This window comes from Sylvia atricapilla, chromosome 2, assembly GCF_009819655.1.
Source record: "Sylvia atricapilla isolate bSylAtr1 chromosome 2, bSylAtr1.pri, whole genome shotgun sequence".
Lineage (NCBI taxonomy): Eukaryota > Metazoa > Chordata > Aves > Passeriformes > Sylviidae > Sylvia > Sylvia atricapilla.
Window position 1 is genome coordinate 52,366,532 of NC_089141.1, and position 26,440 is coordinate 52,392,971.

The 26,440-nt window shown below is 41.6% G+C and overlaps 1 protein-coding gene across 1 annotated transcript; it reads left to right on the forward strand.

Annotated features, from left to right (window-relative positions):
* The first annotated feature begins 1,341 nt into the window (after positions 1 to 1,341).
* RCBTB1 (RCC1 and BTB domain containing protein 1) lies at positions 1,342 to 26,265 on the forward strand. Its single transcript, XM_066313270.1, has 12 exons — positions 1,342 to 1,449; positions 7,601 to 7,771; positions 9,217 to 9,367; positions 9,803 to 9,969; positions 12,550 to 12,708; positions 13,805 to 13,912; positions 14,834 to 14,976; positions 17,732 to 17,922; positions 20,908 to 21,034; positions 21,498 to 21,649; positions 22,282 to 22,412; positions 25,350 to 26,265. Exons 2-12 carry the CDS (start codon positions 7,628 to 7,630, stop codon positions 25,488 to 25,490), a joined length of 1,614 nt encoding a protein of 537 aa, XP_066169367.1. The 5' UTR covers positions 1,342 to 1,449; positions 7,601 to 7,627; the 3' UTR covers positions 25,491 to 26,265.
* Positions 26,266 to 26,440: the final 175 nt, after the last annotated feature.

Sequence of the window (26,440 nt, forward strand, 5' to 3'; positions counted from 1 at the left end):
AAAATTTATTTTTCTTTTATTTTTTTTATTACTTTTTTTTTAATTTAGCTTTCTCTTAAATTGACCACCCTCAAAAAGAGATTGATACCTCCAGTGGGCTTGACCTTACAGCTCTATGTTTCAGGTCCATCTGTTTTCCACTCCCTGCAACTCCCAGCTGCCTTCTGACCCACTGTCAGGAAAAAAAAAAAAAAAAAAAAGTACATTTTGAGAAAGGAGGAAACCATTTCCTGGTAACAACTTGTGTGAACAAAAGACTTCTCTTGGGAAGGCCGGTTTCCAATCTTCCCTTTCCTGGATCCTCCCTACTCGATCTGCAGGTGTTGAAATGGAACAGTAAAGGGACAAGACTGTGCCAATGCTAAGGTCTAGCAGGGGTTTATAGGCTGCCTAAATATTTTTGAATGAAGAGAAGTCGCTGAGTGACTGTGTCAGAAGACCCTTAGCGCTGTCTCTGGGATCCATCCGGACTCAGGCCTTCCCGGCGCCAGCCTGCAGCAGAACCGGCAGGGATCCTGCCACATTCCGGCTCCGCTCCCCCGCCCCAGGGCAGGGAGCCGGGCTCAGCCACCTCGCTGTGCCCGGGGCTCCGTGCTCCTGAGGATGCGGGGGCAGACGGGCGCCATCGGCGCGGGAAGGGCACTGAGGAGCGGATCCAGAAAAGGGTAACGGAGCTGGTCAAGCTTTGGAGCCAAGTCTCACGAAGAGCGTCTGAGGGAGTTTAGGGTCGAGGGGATTGCTCAGCCTGGAGGCTCCGGAGGAACCTCATCGCTCTCTGCGGCTCCCCGAAAGGAGGGTGGTGCCAGGTGGGGGTCGGCCTCTTCTCCCAGGTAATTCAGTGGCATGACAGCAGGACAGAGCTTCAAGCTGTGCCGAGGAATTTCTTCACAGAAAGACTGACTGGGCATTGGAAAGGGCTGCCCAGGGAGGTGGCGGAGTCACCGTCCCCTGGAGGTGCGTAAGGAAAGGCTGGACGTGGCCCTCAGTTCCACAGCCCGGTTGACACGGGGGCGCTCGGCCGAGAGCTCGGACTCTGGATGACGCCGGGCTCACGGCCGCCCCCTGTCGCCGTCACCGCGCGCTCCGCCCCGCGCCGGGGCCGGCAGGGAATAGCGGACAATGTCACGCGCCCGGCGCGCCCGCGCCGCCCAATAGGGAGCGAGGAGCCACCCACGTGACGGAGCGCGCGCGAACGGTCAAGAGGGAGGGGGGCTCCCCCCCGCCGGCCCTCGCGGCGCTCTGGCGAGTCACGTGATGCAGCGCTACTCTGCCCCCCCCGCTCCCCTCCCTCCCTTGTCACGTGCGCGGGCGCCGGCGGCGCGCGCGGCCCCGACGGCCGTGAGGGGCAGCGCGAGCGGCGGCTCCGGGCGGGGAGCGCGGGGAGCGCGCGGGGCGGAGCGGCCGCGGGGAGCGCGCCGGGAGCGCGCCGGGACCTGCCGCGGGCACCGGGTGAGCAGCGCCCGGCCATCGCTGTCCCGCCAGCGCGCCGCGGGCTGCCGGGCTGCGAGGGCGGCGGTGCCCCTGCGGAGCGGGAGAAGAGGAGAGAAGGGAGGGAGGGAGGGAGGGAGAGCGTCCTTGTCGCCGCGGCAGGGCTGGGGTGGGGACCCTCGCCCGTGCTCTGTCTCGCCGCTAGCCAGTTTCCCCCACAGCCCTCTGGAAGGTTTCTTCTGCATGTCCTTAACACTGTGTGTTCTTGCTGGGTTATTTATTTATTTATTTATTTATTATTTTTCTGGTTCGTGGTGTTTCGGTTTATCCTTCCCTTTTGTCGCCAGCTTCCTGAAGCCTGACTGAGGTACCCGGCTGGTAGGGGGGAAAAAAAAAAAAAAAAACAAACAGAAAAAAGGCAGGAAAAACTCAACGCTTTTTGTTTTTCCGCGCCCGGCTTTCTATGAACGTTTACAGTGTTTGTTCGGCTTTTCAAGGCTCTTCTTCTAAGCTGAAGGGGTATTTGGGGTTTTTTGTTTTTTGGTTTTTTTTTGTTTTTTTTTTAAAGGAACTTGCAGAGTTCCAGTTTTGAAAGCTCTTGTAAAGTTACACTGAGGGAATATTTTCCTGTTTAATAAGGAATTTGCCGGGTTCTGATTTAGAAAGTTCAGATAATCGTTTGTGTTGTCCTCTACTGACGGAAGGTAAAAGGGGTGGGATTAAGAGAAAAGGGTACAAGGGTCATAAATGGACATGTATTTGGAACACCGAGTTTTGTAGGAAAAACTTTAGAAGCTGTTTGGAAGATGCATTCGTTCTTTAGTGCCTTAATATGATTGTTTCTCCTTGAATGCTTATCTCTATGCATCCGGTTGAACCACAGGCATTGCTTTGGAAGATGTCTTGTCCTCTGTGAATGGATTTGATAAGTTGCGCGAATGGCTCTGCGTGGGAATAAAAAAAGAAAATAAGGCAAAGCGTGGTTGTAGTTACAGTTTTGTAATTGCAGGTTTGTTACAGTGGGTAGATGACTGTCATCCTCATAAGGTTGGTTTCCTGTGGCTAAACCAGTCGTGTTCAGTAGCGTTCAGGTGCTCGTGGTCCATTTTCCTTCCTTATCTCTGTCAGCTGTTTGCTCCGAGCAAACAGGAGGTCTGGTTGTCAGCCCTCGGATCAGCCGTTCTTTCCTCCCCTGTATAGCTCATTAAAAGCGCCTGAAAATAAATTGTGTAGAGGTTTGGAACACGCGAGTTTTGCCATAGAAATTTTGTTTTCTGCGAGGTCCAAGGAAAGTAAGGCAGAATGTTTTCAAGGACTACAGTCTCTTCGTTGGCAGGGAGAATGTCTTAGTAACATCACTTGGTTCATACATCTGCTTAATATGAATAGTGTTGTTAATATAATAGTGATGATAGTATATTGTTTCCATATTCCTTCTCAGTGCTGAAATATGAAATCAAAAAAAGCAAATGTAGACTGGGGGAAGATCGGTGTGATGTGAAGGATTTGATTCTTCCTTGGGTAAAGTGTACTTCAGATTGAAAAGGGATTAAGTGTGCCAGTCACTCTGTGTTGTTTTAAAGCCAGATATCCCAGCTTCTGTGATCTCACTGCTGTTCATAATTCCCAAAGACAATTAGGAGAAATGGAGGCCTGAGCCTGCAGTTTTTCTGTGCTGGAGTGAGGCTGCTCAGCTGGAGTAAACTGCGACATTGGAGCCTGAGAAAAGAGTGAAACAAACAAACATACCATTGTATTCCAACAGTCTTTGCAAATAAGGGGATAATCTTTGAGGAGTTAACTGTAGTTTTTTTGTTGTGAAGACAATTGGTACTGTTTTCCCGGTAGGATGTTGTGTTAGGCTATTGTTCTATCCAGCGTGGATTTATTTAGCTGAACTATAAACTCTTTAGAGCGATATCTAAAATCATTTTAACAAAGCATTTTGTAAACGCTGCCTTTTTTTTTTTTTTTTTTTTTTTTTAAGGCAGGGATTCATGTTTGTCTTTCACGTGCCACTGTGAATTGACCCACAGGCTTTTTATTTAGTAAGTAAGTTACTGAGGAGATGAATGTGTAGGCAGCAGATTAGCACAGAATTTTTGAGGGGCCTATGGCTCCAAAAGTGTGTGGCTCTTTAAAATTGTGAGCAGACGTAGATGTTTTCCCCCTAATGTTGGTGCCTACCCCGAGGTCAGTTTCTTTTTCATCACAATATGTGGCCACTTCAGTTTCCTTTCTTCTATGAGTCGCCTTTCTTGCTTATTTTTAGCTTAAGCGAAATTCAAGGCGTGATCTCTGTTTCTGTTCCTGTTTGGATACTGAGGTGGTTGGATCATTTTGGACATGTCAGAACCGTGAGAAGAGGTGCTGTCCATGTCAAGTCCCTCTGGTGGTTGATTTTACAGCAGAATGAAGCTTTGTGTTGTATAATTGTTTATCTCTGTATCATGCAGCAGAAATTAACAGCTGAGAGGTGGCATATAGTGTTTCTAGTGTTTCTAAAAGCATTTAGAGCAACCAGTTAACTCAGGGGTTTTATACTCATGAGGTTTTTATTGCAATTAACTTAAGAGCCGTGTGTTGATATATGACAGATACTTCTCAGAGCTGCCTTGTCGCACACAGAATCTGAGCAATAGCTTGAGAGCTAATATATTGAGAGAGCTATTAGCATGCAGATTAAAATGCCTTGACTGCTTGGGGCTGCATCTTGTACATCTTACAAACTTCTCAGCTGAGGTGAAGCCCTTGCACAGTGTGTGTTGTAGCAAGGTCCTATCAGGAAAAGTAAATAACCTTAGGTGTGGGACTGGCACACTGCAGGAAGGATGAGTGAAGGATGTTGTGTTTCCCTGTACTACTGCTTGCAGTGCCGTATCTGGAGTCCTCTGGATCATCAGCCTTTCATGGCAAGGATTTGCCCAGAGGAAGCTCTGTAGATGCCTGTTCAGGGAAATGCTGTGCAGGGGTGAAGTGTGGGTGTGGTTGCTGTGAGGGTTCAGTCATGGTACCACAGAGCATCTGCTCTTTTGGAAGGTGTGCAGTTTGTCTTATGGGATGCTGGAATCAATTCGGTTTCAGTTGTGATAATGTTGAGTTACTTTACTGACACCTCCATTTACAGTCCCACATTTAAAAATAGATTCCTCAGATACTTTTTTCCTCACTGTAGACTTTTTTTCCCCTTCCTGTAACTGCCAGAACTTTTATTGGAAAATTAAGAAATTGGCTGGGATTGTTAAGAAATCTGTCTTTAGAGAGAAAAAAAGGTGATGCTTCTACCTAGGTGGAGCATTTGTTTTCTGTGGAAAATGAAGAATAAGTAGTTAGATCAGCTTTCTATGCACAATTACAGTTAAGAAACAGTGGTCAGTGCATAAGGCCCAGAACTTTCAGGTTTGCGTGTAATTTCTTTCCCTTAGACAAAAGGATAAAGGAAAATAGCTGCTGTTGCTGCCATAGAAATGTTGAAAGCCAATGATGATAGATGCTTCAGCAAGCAGCAGAATCTAAGGACCGTAGTTGATACTTCAGGAGGAGGGAAAAGTGTGTCTTTGAGAAGAAACAGTACATATTGCATAAAAGGCAAGAGAGGGATTTTGTTGTTTGTTTGGTTTTAGGATTTTTGTGAACCTTCATTGGTTGCTAAACCTGGATAGACTTTAGGATTGATATTTATTGAAGAAATAAACTTGCCAGTGACAGATAGGTTGTCCTTAACAACCTTTTGAGGAAACCCCCTGAAATAACTGTAGAATTGTAGTAACAGTTGAAATGGCTAAAAATAAACACAGTTTTGGATAAAGCAATGTTAACACCTGTTAACAATTATAAGGATCTTCACCTGTGGGTGGAGTTAATTGTTCATCTTTCCAATTTGGAAAGTCTCCTGTGCCTGAAAGCTTTTATCTATTGGTATTTGTCTGACAAGATGTCAGGTCGAGCTGTGAGGTGTGGGAAGTGCAGCTGTAACTTGCATAAGTTTTGGAAGTGCTTGAAAAGGTTTTGTCTGAGAGCAGTGATTAGCTGAGTCATACAGAACAGAAATCAAATGGATTAGAGATCTAGTACACAGATCAGGAAGGGAGAGAAAAGGCAACACATATTACACTTAATACTTATAGAGAATAATAGGTTCTCTGGGTGCTGTAAAATTTGTCGGTTTTCTAGGGTATTCTCTAGCAAAATAACACGTCGTCTTCCCATCTGAACTCCACAGGTTGTGTTGAAAATTACTTTGGTGAAGAAAATAGTTTTCTTAATATCCAGGTTGACACCTTTGTGCTTTGGCAGTTGTATATTCTATGAGGCAATTTAAATAGGTGAAGTCAGAAGGGACTCTTTCCCAGACACTTTCTGCTCTAAAGAACAAGTAATTGCTGCCTTGTTTTAATTGATTGATAGTGTCATACCTTAAAAGATTTGCCAAGGTGAAGTAATAGATCTTAGCAGCTAACTAGCCTGTGCTCGTAACTGGACTAGAAATTAAGAAGGCTTAAATGCATCCAAACCTGTTTAGCTGTATAGAATGTGCTATGCCTTGGCATCAGGTAGACTTAAAAAACCCCAAAAAGCTGTTCTGCAAATAAATCTATTACGAATTTGTCGTCTGGAGATTTCAGGTGTTTTCAAGACCTGCTTCAAATGTGAAATGCAGGGTTGAGCTAGGCTCTTAGTAAGAGAGGTGCCTGTGGAGCCGAGCTGGGTTTGTTGGATCAAGGTTATGAAATCTGATAAGGAAGCAACCCTGCCTGGGTTTTGTTTGTGTTGGGGCTTTTTTTTTTTTTTGTGGACATAATTCCACAGTGACCTCAGTGTTTCTTGAACTTAATTTTTTAATTGTTATTGCTACTTTTTTTAAACTCCTTTCTTCCAAGAAACATCTGCAGTGAATAACAGTTGACTGCTGTTGTTATGGCTTTCTGAAGTCAAGTCTTGGTTGTCAGCACAGTATTGAGAACCAAGCATCAGAAGAAGAGCAGAGAGAGGACTGTCTTGTGTTCTCACTGTTATCCATATCTGGTACCCAGGCATCATCAAGAGGTAGCCTGACTTGAAAGTAGCACAGCAAAGAATAAGGGGATTGGGTTGCACTGAAGCAAACAAATGAAAAGGAAAAAAATAAGAGAGGATGGCATCTGGGCAGAGACTGTGATTGTTACCCATGGTATGATTCCCTCCCTTTTTGGTTTTTACTGTTTTATGAAGATTTGTCTTGTCACTGACATTCTGTGCAATTCTTCACCTAATGCTCTCCACATTTCCCAAGACTTGCAGATAGCCCTGGGCGTGGATCACAGACTGTGAGTGGCAGAGTCCCTTCAGGGCGTGAGCGATGCTGTGGGCAGGGTTGGATGCCTCAGTGAGCTCTGGATGTTTGTGCTGTCAGCTTTGCTCTTAAGCTGCTGCAGTTGTTCTGAGGAAACTGGCAAGAGGGAGCACTGGAGAAGGATGGGTTGTGTACATTTGTGTTCATTGGCAAACATCTCTATACCCTGTCGTGTTTCGAGCTGTTAATGTGATCTACCTTGTTTCTAAGTAACAGATTATGGCAATTTTACTTAATTGCAGTTCTCTGCTATGTTTCACTGCCTAATTGCACAAGCTCATGCTTTCCTGATCTCAAAAAATTTTTTTTGACCATAACAGTTTTTGATTACACAAGAGATGTCATATTTGGGTCATGTTCACAGCAGCTCCATCCTTATTTTTATTTGCATGTTTCATATATGTATCAACTGCTTGCTTACATGGCATTTGTAACTTTTAAGACTGACAAAAAAAAATTCACAAGTGGAAATTTTATAAATTGGAATTGCAGCTGAAGTCCCCTTTGGAAATTCTCTCAGAATTTCACTCTGCCACCAGTGGATATTTGCTAGATCACAAATTTTTAATAAGTTTGCATGTTAAAGAGCAGATGTTCAGCTGTATTGGATATAGTTTACTTAAACGCCCTGCTAAGAAAAGGATCTGGTTTTCCAGTGACTAGCTTTTTGTTCACCTAAATGCATGGAAATACAATTACACATTTCATAAAGAACAGAATATTTACTTTCAGAACTCCACGTCTTTTTTTCTCCAACTAAAGGAAATTTTGTTGTCTGTTAATGAAAACACAAAATACTCTTTTTGATAAGCTTTTTGGTGTTTTTTTTCCTTGTTACAGCAATGTCCTGTTGCTTGTAGCAGCGTCATGATACACAGCAGCATCATGGTGGATGTAGGCAAGTGGCCAATATTTACCTTGCTGTCCCCCCAAGAAATCGCTTCCATTCGGAAAGCGTGCGTGTTCGGAACGTCGGCCAACGAAGCCATTTACATCACGCACAATGACGAGGTGAGCCTGCCGTCGAGCTCTTTAGCTGCTTTCAGAATGCCTGTAGGTCGATAGCTTCTCAAAGGCATTGTGTGAAATCCGTGTTTTCCAAAACTTAGTGTGTTGTAAGCTCCCTTTTAGGCTTTCAGAGCTCCGGCTAGCTGTGCGGTGGGAGCTCTACGACGAGTGTGGGGAACTACAGGGACACAGGCACTGTCTGCAGTGGAACCTCTGGGAGGTGCAACCCCAAGCCAGGCAAAGGCGGCGACAAGAAGGATTCGGGCGAAGGAGTAGAGGAAGGCTCTCAATGTGAGGTTCCAACAGGAGGTTTATTCCGGTTGGAAGGATCAGGGAGAGAGAGCACTGGGCACGGAGGTACATTGGTACAACAGGGAGTGGAACAAGGGGTGGTACAATACAGCAATGAATGGGAGCACAAGGAGTGGTACAAAAGACTACAGCCAATGGAGGGATACAAATGGGAGGGTACAAATTTGATGAGCCAGCTGGGTACCGAGGAACACAGAATTTTCCAGAGCAGGAGGAAAGAACTTACTTTAACTGGCAAGTGAGGGGTTGGGACAACTTGGGATTGACATAGAAGAACCTGGAAGAATGGGCAGGGTTAACTTGATGGACAGGAGGAATGGCAGGAACATTTTCAAAGGCTGAACCAATTTTATGGAATAAGAGGGGAAATCAGGGATGCACCACAACACTAGTGGCTATAACTTTATTTTATTTTTTTTTTTAAAGTTTTGTGTGGGGTCAATATCAATGGTCTATTTAGAATAATTTCACATGGCAAAGGCCAGAATGGATTACATGCACTTTTTAAGACAGGCAGAATTTAAAGGAAGGCGTGGTAGCTTGAAGTTAAGTGCAAACAGGTATGAAGCTAGAAAATGAGGTTATGGCTTGCTGAGAAAAAAATACTGTGGAAGATTATCTGTAGATTTTAATGATTCAGAAACACGTTGAGTTAGCATAGTGCTGCTGTAAGAAAACAAGCCAGGTGTTCTGGGATGTATTAAAGGGAAGGTTTCTCATAAGACTGGATAGAGAAGGTGGGTTTTTTCCCCTAAGTCCTATCAATAGTGTCTGTAGGATGAGCCTCCCACAGTATAGCTTTTTATATGCTTACGCTTTATTTGCTATTTGCAAACTACTTTTTAAAAGAAGGTGGCGTCTTCCACTTTTCACAGTTTCAGGCTTTTTATGGTGCAGTTCCTGAAAATAAAAAGCTTAACTTCCAGGTCTCTACGAATCTGAATGATTCAGACTCATCAGTTAACATCCAAAGTGCCCTTGTGCTGACTCTTGAGATTGTTACTTTCCATGTGGGAAGTCTCTGGCCCCTGGAGGTGGAAGGTGAAACTCTGCCCCCAGTTAATGAAGACCTGAGTATTACACAGCTGTGCATACCTGGGTGAAAAACATTTGAAGTGAGTGTTCTTGTTTTTCAGGTATTTGTTTTTGGACTGAATTGCAGTAATTGCTTGGGAACTGGAGATAATCAGAGCACAATAGTACCAAAGAAATTAGAAGCCTTATGTGGAAAGAAGATCTCCAGTCTCAGTTATGGAAGTGGACCCCATGTTGTTCTTTGTACTGAAGGTAGAAAATTAACATTTAGTATAGAAGCATAAGTTAGGGATTTTAAGTTCCACTTGCATTTAACAGGAATGGATTATGGTGTAATTGTATTAACTTGTTAACTCACTAATGTACACTAAGAGGTTCTCGTTTGTCTGAAGTGGAAGTAAATGGATTTTGTAATTGGTAAAGTTTCCATTTTCATTATGTTGAGGTTGTAGCATGTACGTTGTCTTACCTGTGCATGTCCATGTATTTCCACAATCTAGAGGATATGCTGTGATACATGAATATAAAACAAGGTGTATAATTCCCTAGCATATAATTACATTTTTGTAACAGTTTCACTTTTTGTTAACATCCTTTCAATTTCATGTTGGTATTTTCTAATTTCTTAAAATTCTGTCTTAACCTCCCTGGAATTTTTAGTGGTTTTCATCACAAATATTTTTGCAGATGGTGAAGTGTATGCTTGGGGACATAATGGTTACAGCCAACTTGGAAATGGCACAACCAATCAGGGCATTACTCCTGTTCAAGTTTGCACAAATCTGTTAATAAAGAAAGTGGTGGAAGTAGCTTGTGGCTCTCATCATTCCATGGCACTCTCATTGGATGGGGATGTAAGTTGAAACCTGTTCAAATCTCTTAATCTCCTTGTTGAAGTGAATAATGGAGGTGACCTTGCAGTTTGAACTTCTCTCTGTTTCTACAGTGTTATTACAAACATAACCTTTTCTCCTGCTGCTTCAAACTAGGATGTCCTTTTCTTTCTAGCAGACTTGAAAGCAACTTTAAAAAAAAACCCAAAAACCAAATTACTAACCCTTCCTGCCAAAAAAAAAAAAGGCAACCCCAAAAACAAGGGAAATACAACTTAGTAAACTTCTGTGTCTCTCTCAGGGGTGAGACTAGAAAGATGTGCCACTTGGAGGCGAAATGGTTTGGGAGGTGCAAAATGTAATTTATTTCTGTGCAGTTCTGTTAGTTAGGGGGTGTGTTGAATTTTTATTTACTGGCTTAGAATTTAGTGTTTTTCCTGTAGAAATGTCTTGCATTTCCGCACTGCTACTGCAAAGGAGTGTTGCTCTGTGCACCTCTGAATACCTTGGTGAATGAAAGAGCACTTGGTTTGTATCCAAGTCTGCTTCATGCTGTTTGTTTATGTGGCTTCAGGCTATGTGTCATGGGAAACACATACAATTAGTTTCCAGTTATGCAGATTTGACCAATGTATGCATAGTGGAAAATCTGGTTTCAGCTGTGCACTAACAAAAGAAAAGCTCCAATTTTAAAACCTTTTAACAGTGAAAAGAGAAACTGCAGGTCTTCTCCTCTAGGTAATCTGGGCATGTCTGTATTGTGGTCTAGTATGGAATAATAGTGCAACTGTAAGCCAAAGTATTATAAGGATAGGCAAGAGAGATTGGGTTAAGTGGTCTGTGTTTTATCTGAAGGAAGAGCCTACATTTAGGAAAGATTTTGTGCTGTGGTGTTTGACTTGGTTAAACTATAAAACTTGGTGAGCGTGCAGGAAGGAGAGGGCATTCACACATTACTGACAGTAGGGGTGCAGCTGCTGTGTGGTAGCTGCCTGTGAAGGCTGTGCTGTCTCTTGTCATAAGTGTGACATGCTTGAAATCTCAGTGGAAGCAGGGAAATTTCTTTGTGCTGGCCATGGAGTTGGTATCTGCAGCTGGCTCACCAGTGTGGCTTGTTAATGTACTTTAAATTCATCCCTGGTGCACCTTGCAGTAGCTTGGTCTATTTGTACTCAGAGCTTTTACCAGAACTGAGTGCACTGAAAGCAGCAAAATGTGTTAAACAGTTTTACAAAAAGATTTGGTTGCCAGCTCCCTTGTGTCCTGATATACCTGAAGCGTCAGGGAGATGTTGAAGCTGGAAGTATTTGTGGAAATACCTGGCTTAGTTGGTTGGTATGGTTCAGTGCAGTTTCAATATAGTGCAAATTTAAAAAAGTATTTTAATGATTGAATTAAAGGAATGCAGACATTCATGCTTCTCTGGCCTGTCCTTTGGCATCTTGATCTACCTTCTGAGATTCTCTACCTGAATATTTGCTGTTATTGAAATAAAAGTGTTTTATAAAGCATCTTCAAATATTCAGTAGGAATCAAAGATCCAGCAGTTAGAAGTAACAAAAAGCAAAGGACCTATTATTTCTTAAATTCATATTATTCATTGTGAATGAGTTGTGTTGATGGGGGGTCTTCTGTTCTTGTCTTTAGTGGGTTGGGGATTTTTTGGTGCTGATGGAGGTGTTAGTTTTTAATGACTTCTAATGACTCTTGGCTTGGTGCTGCAGTAAACAGGCAGCTTCTCGCACCGAAGTATGTGTAGGCTTCTCACAAGGGTACCTTGTAAGTGTGTTTGTACTGCCAAGCATGTCTGTGGTAGGTGTTTCCAAGAGGGCAAACTTTTGAACTGGATGAGGCACCAGCGAATGAGCCATCAGAAACAGTTTTTTGCCAAGCTGTGGGCGTGTATACATGTAATAAAAATTGGAAGCCCTGAAAACAGTGTTATAATTTTTTTTAATAGCAAACTACTTTCCTGTCTTTTCTGACTTTCAGATAAAAGGAACTCATGTTTCTGCTTGTATTAGTACTAGTTTGCCACCAGAAACTTTACGCTGACAGAAACTGTGGGGATTTTTTGTTAGTGCCACTGTGAGAGAATTTAGGCCCTGTGAAACATGGGCTGACAAAACCCTGCTCCTTCACAGCTCTTGAAAGATGTAGCAGAGGTATGATGAGTGTCCAGCAATAACCCAGTTTGGAGTTCTATGAAGAAAAGTACATAGCTCTAAACTGAGGAGTTAAAGCTTGTCTGGGAAACAAATGACATTCTGGCTTGCATTCCTTTTTCCAACATCATGAAATTATAAAGACAATCACTATTCTTTGTCTTAGATTCTGTCTTGTATTTGATATGGAAATATGTTCCTTTTGTTTTCTGTTTTAGTCTGTTGCAATAAGCTGGAAAAAGTGCTGTATTTCTTTTTGCAAACGAGTCCTAATACTGTTTATAATTTTCATCTGTTGAAAAGGAACTTTAAACATTTTTGCTTGTTAAGTAGGATAGTTTACCCAATCTGGTGCTGACTGCAGGAAGATTATCTATTGCTATCATTACTATTATTAAGCTTTAAACTGTGTGGTTTTGTTTGTTTTTATGGACAGCTGTATGCTTGGGGCTACAATAACTGTGGTCAAGTTGGATCTGGATCTACAGCCAACCAGCCAACTCCTCGCAGAGTTTCCAACTGCTTGCAGGGTAAAATTGTAGTTGGCATTGCTTGTGGCCAGACCTCCTCCATGGCTGTAGTAAACAATGGTGAGGTAAGTGCTGCTGCTGCATTCCCTCATTCTCTGTTACCTGAATCTACCAAGTTGGTGTCTGAATATGGAGAAATGCTGACAGAGAGTGCTCAGGTTAGGGCTGTATTGACAGAGTCATCCTGACAACTTCTGTGACACCAGCTGTAGGAAAATACTGCAAGGAACTGGAGATGCTGTCTTTCAGTATTCTTCTTATGGCAAAGACTGTACTGGAACACAATTCTTACTGAATCTGCAACTGCAAGAGTTTGAACAGTTGTATTAACCATGTATGTCTTCATGTTGTAATAGATTATTTAACATAAATTGTTAAATTCTTTTAATTCATTAAATTAGTCTCAGTTTATTTCTTTAAAGCATGCACAATTAGACAGTTAATTTTTCTGCAAGGATACATTGGCTGGTCCTCTTTTTAAAACACATTGCTTAATTACCAGCCACAAACCCAAAACATTCTTTTGAACATTGCCTTCCCATTGTGCAACTGTTCCATTTGACTTAAGTTTATGGTGCTGTCTTGCTTTTAGGCATGAACTGTAACTTCAATTTTACTTCATCTCACCGAACAGAGGGTGGTATCTCCTTCTGAATGGAAGGACTGTCAAGTCCCTGAGGCTGAGATGGGCTCTCATTGTACTTACATATGTCATGGTGTGTCCACCGTAGCAAAACTAAAGGAAGAATTAGAGATAAACTGGGGGCTTCCATTTAAACCGATCAGTTCATCAGAATCACTAATTTAATGTTCTCCTTAAAAAAAAAAGAAAAGTAATAAGGAGAATGGATGGCATAAAAGTCAAAGTGTTGATGCTATAGGAGAGATTTTGGTGTAGTGTAAGTTTATTGCAAAATTCCTAGAACTTCAAAGACATGCCTTTTAGCTTCTTTGAAAGGCAAATGCAGGGTGGCGGAATTGAGTGCAGTAAGTCGTTGCAGTTTATTTAGTATCTTTCAGCTTTGTCTGTATTGCTCTTCAAATAGCACACAGGTTTTTAGTAACAAGTACTTTTCTTGGCTTGTGCTTGGTACTAAGCCTTAACTGTACTCAGTACTCCTAGCGAGGAGTGACTTGATTTTGTTTTCCTGGTGCCCTCAGGTTTATGGCTGGGGTTACAATGGCAATGGTCAGCTCGGCCTGGGGAACAACGGGAACCAGCTGACGCCATGCAGGGTGGCAGCGCTGCACAGCGTCTGTGTGCTCCAGGTATGCCCAGCGTGGGAGTGAACGTGCATTCCTGCTGCTGGCTTCTGATGGACCCTCTTTGGAGTATTATACCTGCTGCTAGATTTCACTGGTTCCAATGCTGAATTGTTTTTAGCTACAATGATTATATTTTGCTGATACAACGTGCAAATAAGCTGTGAATTACTTGCTTTGGTAAATGCTTGGAAAGATTTAAAGTTAGCTACTGTAACTACTGGTAAATTATGCTGTGGATACAAATTGCATTTTTGTTATAAAGCTGAAGGAACTGTGCTGGTCAAAGACTAGAAATGGAGTGAATCAGATGTTCAAATTTGTCCTAAGTATTCTAATTCTAGTGTTCTAATTAGTCTTTTAGAATCAAGGGGAGAAGAAAGATGAGACATGGGGGTGGGTTTGATTGTTTGGTGATTTGGTTTAGTTTGGATTCTGGTTGGGATTTTTTTCCTAGCTGGAGAATCAAACTAAAATTTGGGATTTCTTGGGTTTTTGGGACCATTCTGTAGTGTTGAATGTGATAAATTGGGTTGAAGGGTTATTGGTTGCTCTACTGTTCATTATGGAGTACTCATAATGTGCAGTATTCAGAATAATCCAGCTCTGAAATACTTTGAGTACTGCAGGATGCAATGAAGTTCAGTGTTCTTCATCTGAAAAGAAAGCAGGTAGCATCTAGGGAGACTTGTCTAGTGTGCAGTAAATTACTTGGGAGCAGCCAATTAAATTAACGAAGCTGGCACTTGCAGTACCTACAGCTAACCTACCTTGTGTTAGCTGCAGGTACTGGGAAGTACCACATTGTGGTGCTGAGTGAGGAACGCTTGAGATACTTTCCATGAGCTAGGGGAAGGTAATGTGCGCGATATTTTGTTTCTCATCTGTGTTTGGTTCAGGAGTAACGCTTTATACATTTACTTACAGATTGCCTGTGGCTATGCACACACTCTAGCACTAACAGATGAGGGCTTGCTCTATGCCTGGGGAGCTAACACTTACGGGCAGCTGGGAACTGGCAATAAAAGTAACCAGCTCAGCCCTGTGCAGATCATGATGGAAAAAGAAAGGTAATATTGCTGAAGCTGTTTCTGGATTGATAAAATCAGAGCACGTATTATGCAATCTCTAGCACTGGAAGCATGCATGTGTAGGCCTTGGTGGATTGTTTTTCTGTTGCTAATGTTAAAAACATGGGAAAAGAAGATAGCTTACTGTTTACAATAAGCACTGAGTGCTTTTTGCTGTCTGTAATGTTTATCAAACACACTTTGCATTTACCTGATACTGAAAGCTAAAGAATTAATAAGAGTTATGCTATTCTGTATATGGTTCCTTTGCTTAAAACTGGAGCTATGAAATCAATAAGGCAAGCCATGAATTGAGGGATATACTAGAAAAAAAAGAAAACGTGGGGAGAAAAGGAGACACCACCTTTGCAAGAAATGACATGTGAGGATAAACAATTTTTGAAAGGTTGAAAATGGTACACCGTTAAAACAGAACTCAATTTGCAAGGTTGTTTGAGCTAAGGACAGTTAGTACCTGTTTTTATTACTCATACCAGTTAGTAGTGTTTTTGTTTCCTGGACTTGTGAAAGAGTGAAATTAACCCTTGTGAATCCTCTTTCATCACCCTTTCATCATCCTTATGTTTGGGGATAGCTTTTTTGCTGGTCACCTACAAATATGGATGTCAGTCCCATTCTCTGGGCCCTTGTGTACACCAACAGGTTAATGTGCCTTGTCTTGATTTGTACATCTCTTAATTTGCAATCTCCTCTTAACTAGGAAACATTTCTGCTTGGTTTTTCTCATCTGAGAAGTCATTCCTATTTTTTTGTTGTTTCTCCCACTTAACATTAAATTAAATGCTTCATAGTACTGAGAATATTTAAGAGCTTAGAAAATGGGGGACAGGGAAAGAAGAAAGTAACTATCAGAATAAAGACCACTGAAGTGAGGCTATTTTGTCTGTGAAGGGATTGACACTAGCGAAGGAAAATGAAATATTCTTTAAAAAGCAGTGGAAGAGAAATGTGTACATTTGCAGATAGATCAGCTTTTTTTGTTAGTGGTTTATTTCATCAGTTAACTAAGGAGAGCTATTGCATTTAGAACTGTATGTGAACTCAAGCATGGGGTTATAATAAAACTGGCAGTTGTTCAATGGATGAAGGAGGGGGAAAATACCATAGAACTTCTGCTTGGGATCTAAAAGAGAGATAAGTCACTTGAACTTACTCATCTTGCTTGACTTGGCTCCCTTGGAAACAGTGCTAAAAGTGGGTGAGCTGTCATTTCCCATGAAGCACATTACTGCTGCTCCTGATCTTTTAGTTTATGTAATTCTTTTGTCATTTATATTTAATACTGACAGCAGTTACTTAGGAGGTTTCATTTGGTGCTGTCTTCAAAAATATTGCAACTACAGCTTGTAAGGAATGTTTAGACTTAAATTTTGTGTTAGCTTGGATGAACAGCTGTGAAGGTCAGCTCCCTGAATTTTAGTGTTAAATGCATACTTAACATGTGACCCTGTACACGTATTGTAAATATGTGTACATGTACCATATGTGTGTTATAGTACATATTCTGCTGTACTGCTGAAGTGTAGTACAGTCTGTAAAAAGAAGAATCTGTTCTGCTAAGAAATGAAGGTTTGGAGAAGGAAGTAGTTCAGCTTGATAGCTGTGATAAAAAGTAAGTTATCCCTAAAATAAATACTCTATGATGTATCTTGTAGAGATGTTGCATAGAGGTTCATAAGTTGATAGTAGTGTAAAACAACTGATCAGTTTTCTATCTGCCAGAAATTATTGATACATACACTGGAAGTGATGTAGATTCTTCGAGTTTTGTCTTGAAATAATTTTTGCACTTAAAATATGAACATTATGCTAAAACTTTTTTTTTCTCTAAAAATCTATCTTCATGGCTATTGTTCTGTAAAGGAACACACATTTTTGTGTGTATATTCTTAGATTGCTTGGAAAGATATTTGTCCTGGTTGATATGTTTCTGGCACAAAAGCATGAAATCCTCTGTGTTTCTACCACAGAGAGAAAACAGGAAAGCATAGCTTTTATTTTGAACATGGGAACCTCCCTGTTTTGCTTATCACATGCACAGAAACCCTGGCTATGTCTTTGTGGTGTTTTAATTGGAATTGTGTTTCTACTCAGTTCTTGCAGTGTTTCAGATAAGAATCTAGGGATTGCCTGAGCAAGGGGAGAACAGGATAGATAAGTGAGCATCAGCAGCTTTAGTATTTTAAAAACTGTGTGAGGTGGGTGAAAGGATTGTGTAGACTTTATTTAAAAACAACCATAGCTCTTAAAGGATTCGTTCCCCTCAAATAAAGCACTGTGTTTCATGTTGAATTTCAGTATTGAGGAAAGGAAGCTTAACAGCAAAATAAGAAGTCTGAAGTACAGGCAGTGGGGTCAGATCTCTGTCAACCTACAAAAATCAAATTAAAAGGAGGTAGAAGAAAATTCTACTTGAGAATAAGTTTGATGTGTGTTGGTCTTAAGGGGGAAAACCAAAACTTTTTTCTTTATCCCTTTTTCCATGGTTATGAAAAAATAGAAGGAAAGTCAATTGATAAGAATGAGATTAGTTAAAGCAATATCTGATTTCAAAAAATCTACAATCTGAAAATGTCATTGTGGGATTTTTTTTAATACCTCTTAGAGCAGCATCACATTTCTGCAGGACAAAAACCCCAGTACAAGAACGTTGCTGCATAGTTTGGTTGGCTGTTATTTTGGCGAGGCCTTTGGGAATCCCTGGGTCCCCTCACCGCGTTCCTTGTGCCCGCAGGGTGGTGGAGATCGCGGCGTGCCACTCTGCGCACACGTCGGCGGCCAAGACGCAGAGCGGGCAGGTGTTCATGTGGGGCCAGTGCCGGGGCCAGTCCGTCACCTTCCCACACCTCACACACTTCGCCTGCACGGACGACGTGTTCGCCTGCTTCGCCACCCCCGCCGTCATGTGGCGCCTGCTCTCCGTAGGTGAGCTCCAGCTCCCGCAGTCCCCGTGTCCGCTAGTGGTCAGAGCTTCCCTGGCAGGCTCCTGTTTCCAGGAGGGACACTTGGCTACTCGGCAGCTAGTTGTTTTTTCCCTCTGAAGAAAACAGTCTATTTCAGCAGCTGGGGACCCAGGGTAGGGTTAACAGGATTGTTTGCCAGTGTACATCCAAAGCAAACCCTGTTTTACCTTTGCACAATGAATATTGTGTATTTCTTAAGTTTGCGTTGTTTGAACTCCAGCTCAGGTTCCGGGAAGGAATACTGAGTCATTTAACAAAACTTCTTTCTTCTTAAAACTATTACTGCTTGGAAGACTACTCCTGAGGCTTGTTTTATTGGTATCTACCAACTTTGGATTTTAAGTCTGTAGCTTTCCTCTTGTTAGTATTTGCCCTTCTAGGAGTGGATGTCTCCCCTATGTGTTCTTGTTTTGAAAAGTAACAGAATTCCAAGTTTTCATTTCATGAGATGATTTGTCTCAAGTCTATTCAGTTTGACTTTTCTCAAAGATAGGCAGGCATGTAAATGATAGTCCCTGTGAAACAAGACTCTTGTATAATTGCCTTTTCTGTTGAACTCTCTTCTTATGCTGCCTTGGATTACTATGTGGTATAAAGTCTTTGTGTCCAACAAATAAGCTCTAACTTTTTTTCTTGATTTTCTTTGATCCGCATGCTGCTAATTCTTATTTGATCCAAAATAGGATGTAAAAGGCTTACCTTGCACTTCCTGGAAAGCATGAAGGTGTTTTTATGTTCAAGAAAAATAAGGATGTTTCATCTTACATCTGCTGCCTCAGTTCTCAAGATCTCTTAGGACATCTAATTTTATATTGACAACAGACCCTAATTTTGTTAGTCCCTGTATGGCATTGTTTTTAGGGAGCGATGGATCACACCCTAAATAGCCTCTCTCCAGTGAAGTCTCTCAGACTTTACTGTTGTATTTGGCTTGTCCTAACCCAGCTTCTCTGTGTTGACTTCTCATTTAGCATGTTACCACATTTGTAGAGGTCCAGGTAACAGCATCTCACCTGTAGGGGAGAACTGAGTAGAGTTACTAAAGAAAGAGAAGATTAACTTTGAGCAGTCTACTCCTGAGTAAATCTATGTCCGCTTTTATCCCATTTGTCACTTTCTCCATTCTTTAATCCTCTGCAGCATGTGCTGGTCTTGCTCTCTCTTGCCTCCACCACTTGTGAAGGTCTCATGGTTATCCAGTCTGCCTTTTGCTAATAGTGAAAGCTGTTTAAATGACATCTCTCCCTGGTGTCAAGTTCTTGGTTTTTATGAGGTATTCCCAGACTGAGTATAGCCAGGTGTCTGACCTCTGTTACCTGCAGTTTAATTCCTCTTAGCCTTTAGGGATTCTTCCCCACATATTCTGGCAATCTTACTGAATATTTAAATCGAAAGAATTAATTCTGTGGGCACTTTTAAATCTCCACTTTCCATATGCATATTTATCTTTCCTATATGTTTTAATCACATAGGAGTCAACCCCTTCTTTTTTTCTTACTGCTTGTTTGTTTGTTTGGATTTTTGGTGTTGTTTTTGTTTTCATAGGAAGAGCTAACTCTGTGTAAAGGTTATTGTTCTACTTGCAGTTATGATGTCTCTGCCAAAAAATGAATCAGCCAGTCAGGGTTGGCTGTGGTGAAGTACAAATCTACAGTCTTTTTGCAGGACTGAAAGTATTTGGAGTGAAAGTTGATCTGCATAGCTTCAGCTAAGCTCATGACCTAGCAAAAAAAAAGATCACATGAGCAAATGGAGAGGGATTGGAGCATGATTTAGTTAGGCCAGAGGAGATGCAGTTTCTGTGGGTAATTTGTGTAAGTCAGAGGAGTGTAAGGTCTTCTGTGGCACTGGCATGTCTTGCCAGTTCTGAGTAGCTTGTTCCAGCAGTATTTCTTTTTAAATACAAAATAATTTAGTGTCTTGAATGGTGAAGAGTGGTGTGCACATTGTATATGGATGGGCACTGTACAGCCCTGTGGGACACAGGAGACAGATTGCATCCCATTTAGTAGAAATCCATTTGTTTTTTCTTTTCCATGCTTCACTTTAGAAGCCACATGCTTTGAAACACACTTTTAAGATGCATCAAAATAATGAGTTAAAATAGGTTTTCTAAAACTTCAGAGGCTTTGCTTTACCAAAAGCCTTTGACAACTTGTGCTGCAACTCCTGTATGATTTCTAGAGACACAGAGTGGGACCTCTGTGAGACCAGTGCCATAGGCCTCAATAGAGGGATCTGTGGTATCTCTGCTTTAATCCACTTCCAAAGTTGCTGAGGTTCTGTGTCCTGGCTTGTACCTTCAGCAGCACTGCTGCTGGATTTTGTGTTATCACTGACTCATAAACTGAGTAATGGGTGTCAGTGATAGTTCATGTTAATGAGCCTTGGCAAAGACCTCATCAGCCTGCAGGCTGTACCCAATCTGCCAGCACAGAAAGGTGACTGTGCAGTGACCTGTTTTCTTTTCAGGCCCAGCCCACACCGTGTCAGTGTGGCTGGAGTGCTGCAGGCCACATCCCCAGTGAGTTCAGGCGTGTTGCAGACTCCCATGGGCAGCACTGTGCGGGTCAGGGGGCAGAGCTGAGCTGAGCCAGCACAAGCACTGGGTGCCTGGGGGCTGGGAATCTCATGGGTAGTGCCCACATGGAGATGGAGTTCTCCAGGAACTTCCCTTATTGCTGTGCTTCCTCTGTGCAGCGGGATGGAATGGGAACTGCTGACCACTGCTGCCTGTAGCTGTTGTGGAGCAGCCCTTCCCAACAGGAAATGCTATTGGATTAATGAATCCTTGCCATTTTGCTGCTTAAGCCAATGGATCCCTGACATGGATTCGTTTTCCTTGATACACTCTTGGTTGAGCTGCTAGCTTTAGTTAGTGATGTGTATGTTCCATTTAAAATGCTTTTAAAGTCTTGTTTTATTTGTTTTGAAATTGTTTCTGTAGAGCATGAAGACTTTTTAACAGTAGCAGAGTCTCTGAAGAAAGAGTTTGACAGCCCAGAAACCTCAGACCTGAAGTTCCGTGTGGATGGAAAGTACATCCATGTCCACAAAGCTGTTCTGAAAATCAGGTAGTGGTTGTGTTTCACAGCTCTCATTTGTACAGAACAAACTCTTAGGATATCATCAAAGGGGCATAAAAAAAGTAAGAGGGAAGGAGAGACCTCTAAACCTGTATTAGGTGGCATCCATATATCGATAATAGCGTTAAATGAAGTAATTGTAAAAGCAATGGTCCACATTAATTTTTCACTGAGCCCGTTTTTCCTGGGATAATAAATTCTGTTAAGTTGGTCTGATTGCAATGTATACACACATGTTCCTGTAGCATGGGCAAAATAAGAGTTTTATTTAAATGCATAACGAACTCTACAGTGTTAGGAACCAAAATGTGGACTGCTGGCCCTGATGGGGCACAGTGAAATATTTGTGGGTATTGCAGAGTGCCTCAAATATGTGTTTTGGGGGAGTGTAATATAACATTCTTGTCTCTGTGTGTATAATAGTGCTCTGGGTGATGTCTCTGTCTCCTAGGTGCGAACACTTCAGAACCATGTTCCAGTCCTACTGGAATGAGGATATGAAGGAGGTGATAGAAATAGACCAGTTTTCCTACCCTGTGTATCGTGCCTTTCTCGAGTACCTGTACACGGACAGCGTGGACCTCCCACCTGAAGATGCAATAGGTACCGCTGAGGGGCCAACTGTGGCAGAAAGCAGCAGCCAGAAAAACTGGGGCAGGGCATGCAGGATAAATCACTAAATACAGGCTTCTAGTCTAGCCTTTCATGTGTTTTACTGGTGATTAATTAAGCTGTTTTTGACATACTGTTGTAGTGGACTTAGCTGCAGCAAAAATAGTGCATATTTAGAAATAAACTATGAACAGTTTGATCAAGGTTGGGAGAGAAGCTATTTATATGGGTGAAAATAGCTGCATATTTTACTAAACTGAGTCAATTACTGTTTGGCATACTATCAAAGGATCTCAGTAGATATGGGGAGGAAACTTGGGCAGCAGAGCAATTACAGCAAGCTGTAATTCAAGCCTATATCTTGATAATAGTTTTCTACTCATGTTGTGGTGCCTGCCACTAGGTATGCAAGTCAGTAGGACAGCTTTCATATTTACAGAGATTAACAGAAGTGTAGAATGAGGTAGCAAAAAGCCTTTCTTTGCCTGTAATCTGCATTTTCTGAGTAGTAACCTACTTGGAAAAAGCACATTATAGAGATGCAGAGCTTTGCAGGAGCAGAAACTGATGTAAGAGCAGAGATCGTCTTACAACTGACTGATACAATGGCGTTTTCATTGCAGGGCTTTTGGATTTGGCTACTTCATACTGTGAAAATAGACTGAAAAAACTGTGTCAGCACATTATCAAGAGAGGAATTACTGTGGAAAATGCATTTTCATTGCTCTCTGCTGCTGTCAGATATGATGCAGAGGTAAACTTCTAAAGTTCAATCTCTTAAATGGGTGGCTGCTTCCTGTCTTAAACTACAGGGAAAAGCAGCTGGTTACATTTTCATGTAAGCTCTCTCACTTTCATTTAATACTATTTGCCATGTCCAGAATTTGAGAATATTGGACTTACATCTCATGGCAAATACAGTTTTTGTATCTCATTTTTATATTTTTGTTTTTCTCCATAAACCAGTACTGGGAAGGTTACCCAGTATGCAGCTATTTCTGAGGATGGAAACACTAACTCTGAAATGAAGGAAGGGTTTAAATAGAAAGAAAAAGTAGTAATATAATGAAAAGCAGGTTTTTAAGGCTTAAGTTACTTATTTGTAAGGCTGTGTGTTGTGTGTGATGACATGGTGGTAGGTTGGGGATTGAGTGCATCTGGGTTTTTTTTTTGGTTGGTGCAGTGGGGTGGTTTCTTTGGCTTTTTTTTGTTAGGTACAAGTACACTTCCAGTTTTCAGATTATGCTAATGAATTGTCAGGATAAGAATTGCTTCATGGGCCTTATAAACACTAAAGACAGAGCACCAGTGTGTGACAAGGGGAGTGAAACCTCCTCACTGTGGAATGTCTGACTTCACTACGAGATCCCTAACATGCTGCTTTAGGAACTAACCGGGAAGTATTCCTGGGCTTGCTTTGGCTGTTTGTGTTCAGTAGCATCTGTGCATTGTGTTGGCAACTTTGAAATTGGTTGGTTTTGAACTTGCTACTTATGCTTACAAAGCAGTTTTTTGGTACTCAGTAAATCAACTTATTGCTTTTTCTTGTGCTTAACTTCCAGCAGCTGCCATGCAGGTTGCCCTAACTTATTGCAGAGCCTTGAAGTGTGTTGCTTGTTTGATAGATCTTACCCAAAGGCTGTACTAGTGTCTGTAGTGGCTTCTGATCTACTGTGACTAGTGATGTCTTTGATAGAAGTTAATCAAAAAATAGGAAGATTCCCATATTTTAGATTCCAAAGATGGTTTGCAGGATGGATCTTTGGTGTGTGATTGATTCTGCCTGTAAGGGCTGTAAGAAATCCAGTTACTCTGCCTCACTGTACCTCTCTAGCTAAGTGAAGTTAGAACCATAGGCTTCAATGCTGCTTCCAGGAGAGAATGGGTGATGCTGAGGGGTTGGGTTTTAACGAGAAGTTTACATGCTGCAATGCTGGCAGGGGTCTTGGAATTGCTTGGCTGATGTAGTTCATTCAGGGGGGTGTGTGCCTGAAAGACAACACTTAAAAGAAGCTGCTTCACTAATTTAAAATACCTCCATGACATGAAACTCCTGCAGTATCTTTTGGTGAAGTGGCTAAAATTAGGTCAGGGTTAGTTTCTCATTGTAGCTTTTAAAATAATCCTTAGCTGTACCTTGTGCCTTTATTCTCCTAAGTCTATATTAAGTACACTTTGCTGGGAGCTCATCTATCTGCAAATGGAACTCAGCCTTTCTTTTTATACAGAACTTTAGTTTTTCTAGAATTACTAATACCACAATAATTCTGTTTATTGTATGCTTCTGTTGCATTGACTTGGAATATGAATTTTTAAATAAAGCAGTGCAAAATACTGTAATGTGTATGATGTAATTTTCTTTAAAATGCTAGTTAATTCTGTTATTTAAAAAAACCCCAACCATCAGTATTCAGTTCTAATAAGCTTGTCTTTTTTTGTTGCACAGATGCCACACAAGTCAAGATCTGCAGCTTCAGAATGTCTGGTTTTAGGCCAGGATATATTTTCATATTATTGTTGTGTCAAGAATTGTCACTAGCACACACAGTTGCTCTAGTTTCAGTATTGACCTTAAGAGAAAACATTGTTTTTCAGTCTTTCATACCTCATGGGTCTTAGAGAGCTCTGCAAGTTTGTTATGCCTTCCTGCAGTGCCCAGTCTGCTGAGCAGCCAAGGAAGGGTGTGTTCTCACAGAGTCCTGCAAACATCCAATAAAGAAATGAGAACAGTGTGGGGAGTTGCCCTTTTGTCAGGGCTGGGGCATCCTCCTTAGAGCAGCTTAGATCTGTGCCGCAGAGTCTATTTCCTCCTCAAAGGAGGAGCTGGAAATAATCTGAGTGGGAAGTGTTCTGTGGGGAACCTTACACTGACAAGGACTGTGCCTTGTGTTCCTTAAGGCATCCTCTCTGATACCTCCCAGGTGCAATGATTGTTGTGAGGCTTTTCTAATTATTACAAGGAAGGCGCTTCCAACTAAACTCAAATATCAGGAGCCCAGTTTCTGCAAGAATGGCTGTGCTGCACGGAGCTCCAGGGAATTTGAATCACATTTGGGAGACCTGTGAAGTACTTTGTAGCACCAGTCTATTTCTAATGCACAGAAGGACCTTCTGCCTAATCTTTGCTGTGCAAACTATCAGTCAGGATACACGTGCACTGAACCTGGGGACATGGAACTTTAAGAGTCTAGCTAAGCCCTTCAATAAGCAGGAGGGAAGTCGTGCAACCTTAGAAATAGATTTATTTATATTGTGAACTTAAAGAGCTGAATTTTCTTCATCCACAGTCTTGGTTATACATCATTACCCCATGATCTCCTATTTATATTGGAGTTTCAAAGTTGTCAGAGAATGCAGATGAAACTCTTCAAGTGTGTGATCTTAAAATATATATTGCTTAGAATAGCTGTATTTTGTCACTGCTGCTATATAGTGACAAACAAATTTTGGTTGCCTCCCCTTGTAACTGCATTTACACAGTGACATATGTGGGTAGAATAATTATTTTCTGTTGCATTTACATAGTGACTGTTGGGGGGGGAAACACTGAGAGCCACTGTGTGTGTTTGTCTAATTCACTGCAAAAATAAAACATAATTTCATTAAGGCAAAAATGCTTGTTTTTCTGTGATTGAAAGCAAAGATGGTAACATTTTCTCTTTTTTTTTTTTTTTTTTTTCTTCCTCTTTAGGACTTAGAGGAATTCTGCTTTAAGTTTTGTGTCAATCATTTGACGGAAGTGACACAAACTACAGCATTTTGGCAAATGGATGGTTCCCTGCTAAAGGAATTCATTGCTAAAGCCAGTAAATGTGGAGCCTTCAAGAACTGAAAAAATGAGGCCGTAAGTCAAGGTGTTTGTAGGGTTCTTTTTCCAGCCACAATGTAACTGTGTGGGTCCAGGCAAGTTGTCATGTGGTCTCTTCCATCGCAGGACCTGAAAGGCCACAGTGAAAACAGATGTTTTCAGTGCTCAAAAGTGAACTGTTGTAAAAATGTCAAGCAAAACACTCATGTGCATTTAGCAAACCTGGATGGTGGAACCAGCCCAAGATTTCAGGTGGAGGGGAAATGCTGCAGTGTGCAAAGGATTCTGGCCGGTGTTCTGGACTTGCCTTTCCAGCCTAGGAAATCTCCATTCTAGCACTGCCTGCTCGTATTTCCAATTTACTGTTTGGGGTTGGAAAACAGCCTGGCCTGAGCCACTGAATGATGTCACTTAAATCTTTAACTCCCTGGGATTATAGACAAGCAATGAATTGGCCATTTGCTGTGTGTCATTAACCAAGTGTATCCAGTGCTTCAAGTGTGCAAAAATAATGTATCCTCAAAGCCTACGCAAGTGACTTTGAAGAAAAGAGCTACTAGGAAAACTAATTTGAAGTAAATCTCTATATTTGGGTATATTTTAATATAAGTTGTAATGTGTACTTTGTGTAATCTGTTCAAGCAATATTTATAATGCTTAATGGAAATCCACTCTTCAGTGACTTCAGATTATGTTGGTTCTCTCGGAGGGGGAAGAGAAAGCTGGGTGGGGTTTTGCTTTTAATTATTGTCTAAATTTAAACTACATGTAATAAAATTCACTTTTTTGTACCTCTTCATTAGCAAACTTTGGATTTTGAAGAGCATTGCAAGCTTTTTGTGTTGCGTACAGCATCTGAGTTGCTTAATTTAAAAAAACTTCATCAAAACAACAAAGGAAAATCCAAACAAGCACCAAAAAAACCAAAACCCAACTCATCCCATACAATGAATCTTGCTGATTTCACTGTAACC

Excerpts from the sequence above, each read along its gene's own strand:
- RCBTB1 (XM_066313270.1), top strand. The coding sequence starts at position 7,628 with ATGATACACAGCAGCATCATGGTGGATGTAGGCAAGTGGCCAATATTT. Across the intron at positions 9,368-9,802 it reads TGTTGTTCTTTGTACTGAAG|ATGGTGAAGTGTATGCTTGG; the intron begins GTAGAAAATTAA and ends ATATTTTTGCAG. Across the intron at positions 14,977-17,731 it reads ATCATGATGGAAAAAGAAAG|GGTGGTGGAGATCGCGGCGT; the intron begins GTAATATTGCTG and ends TTGTGCCCGCAG.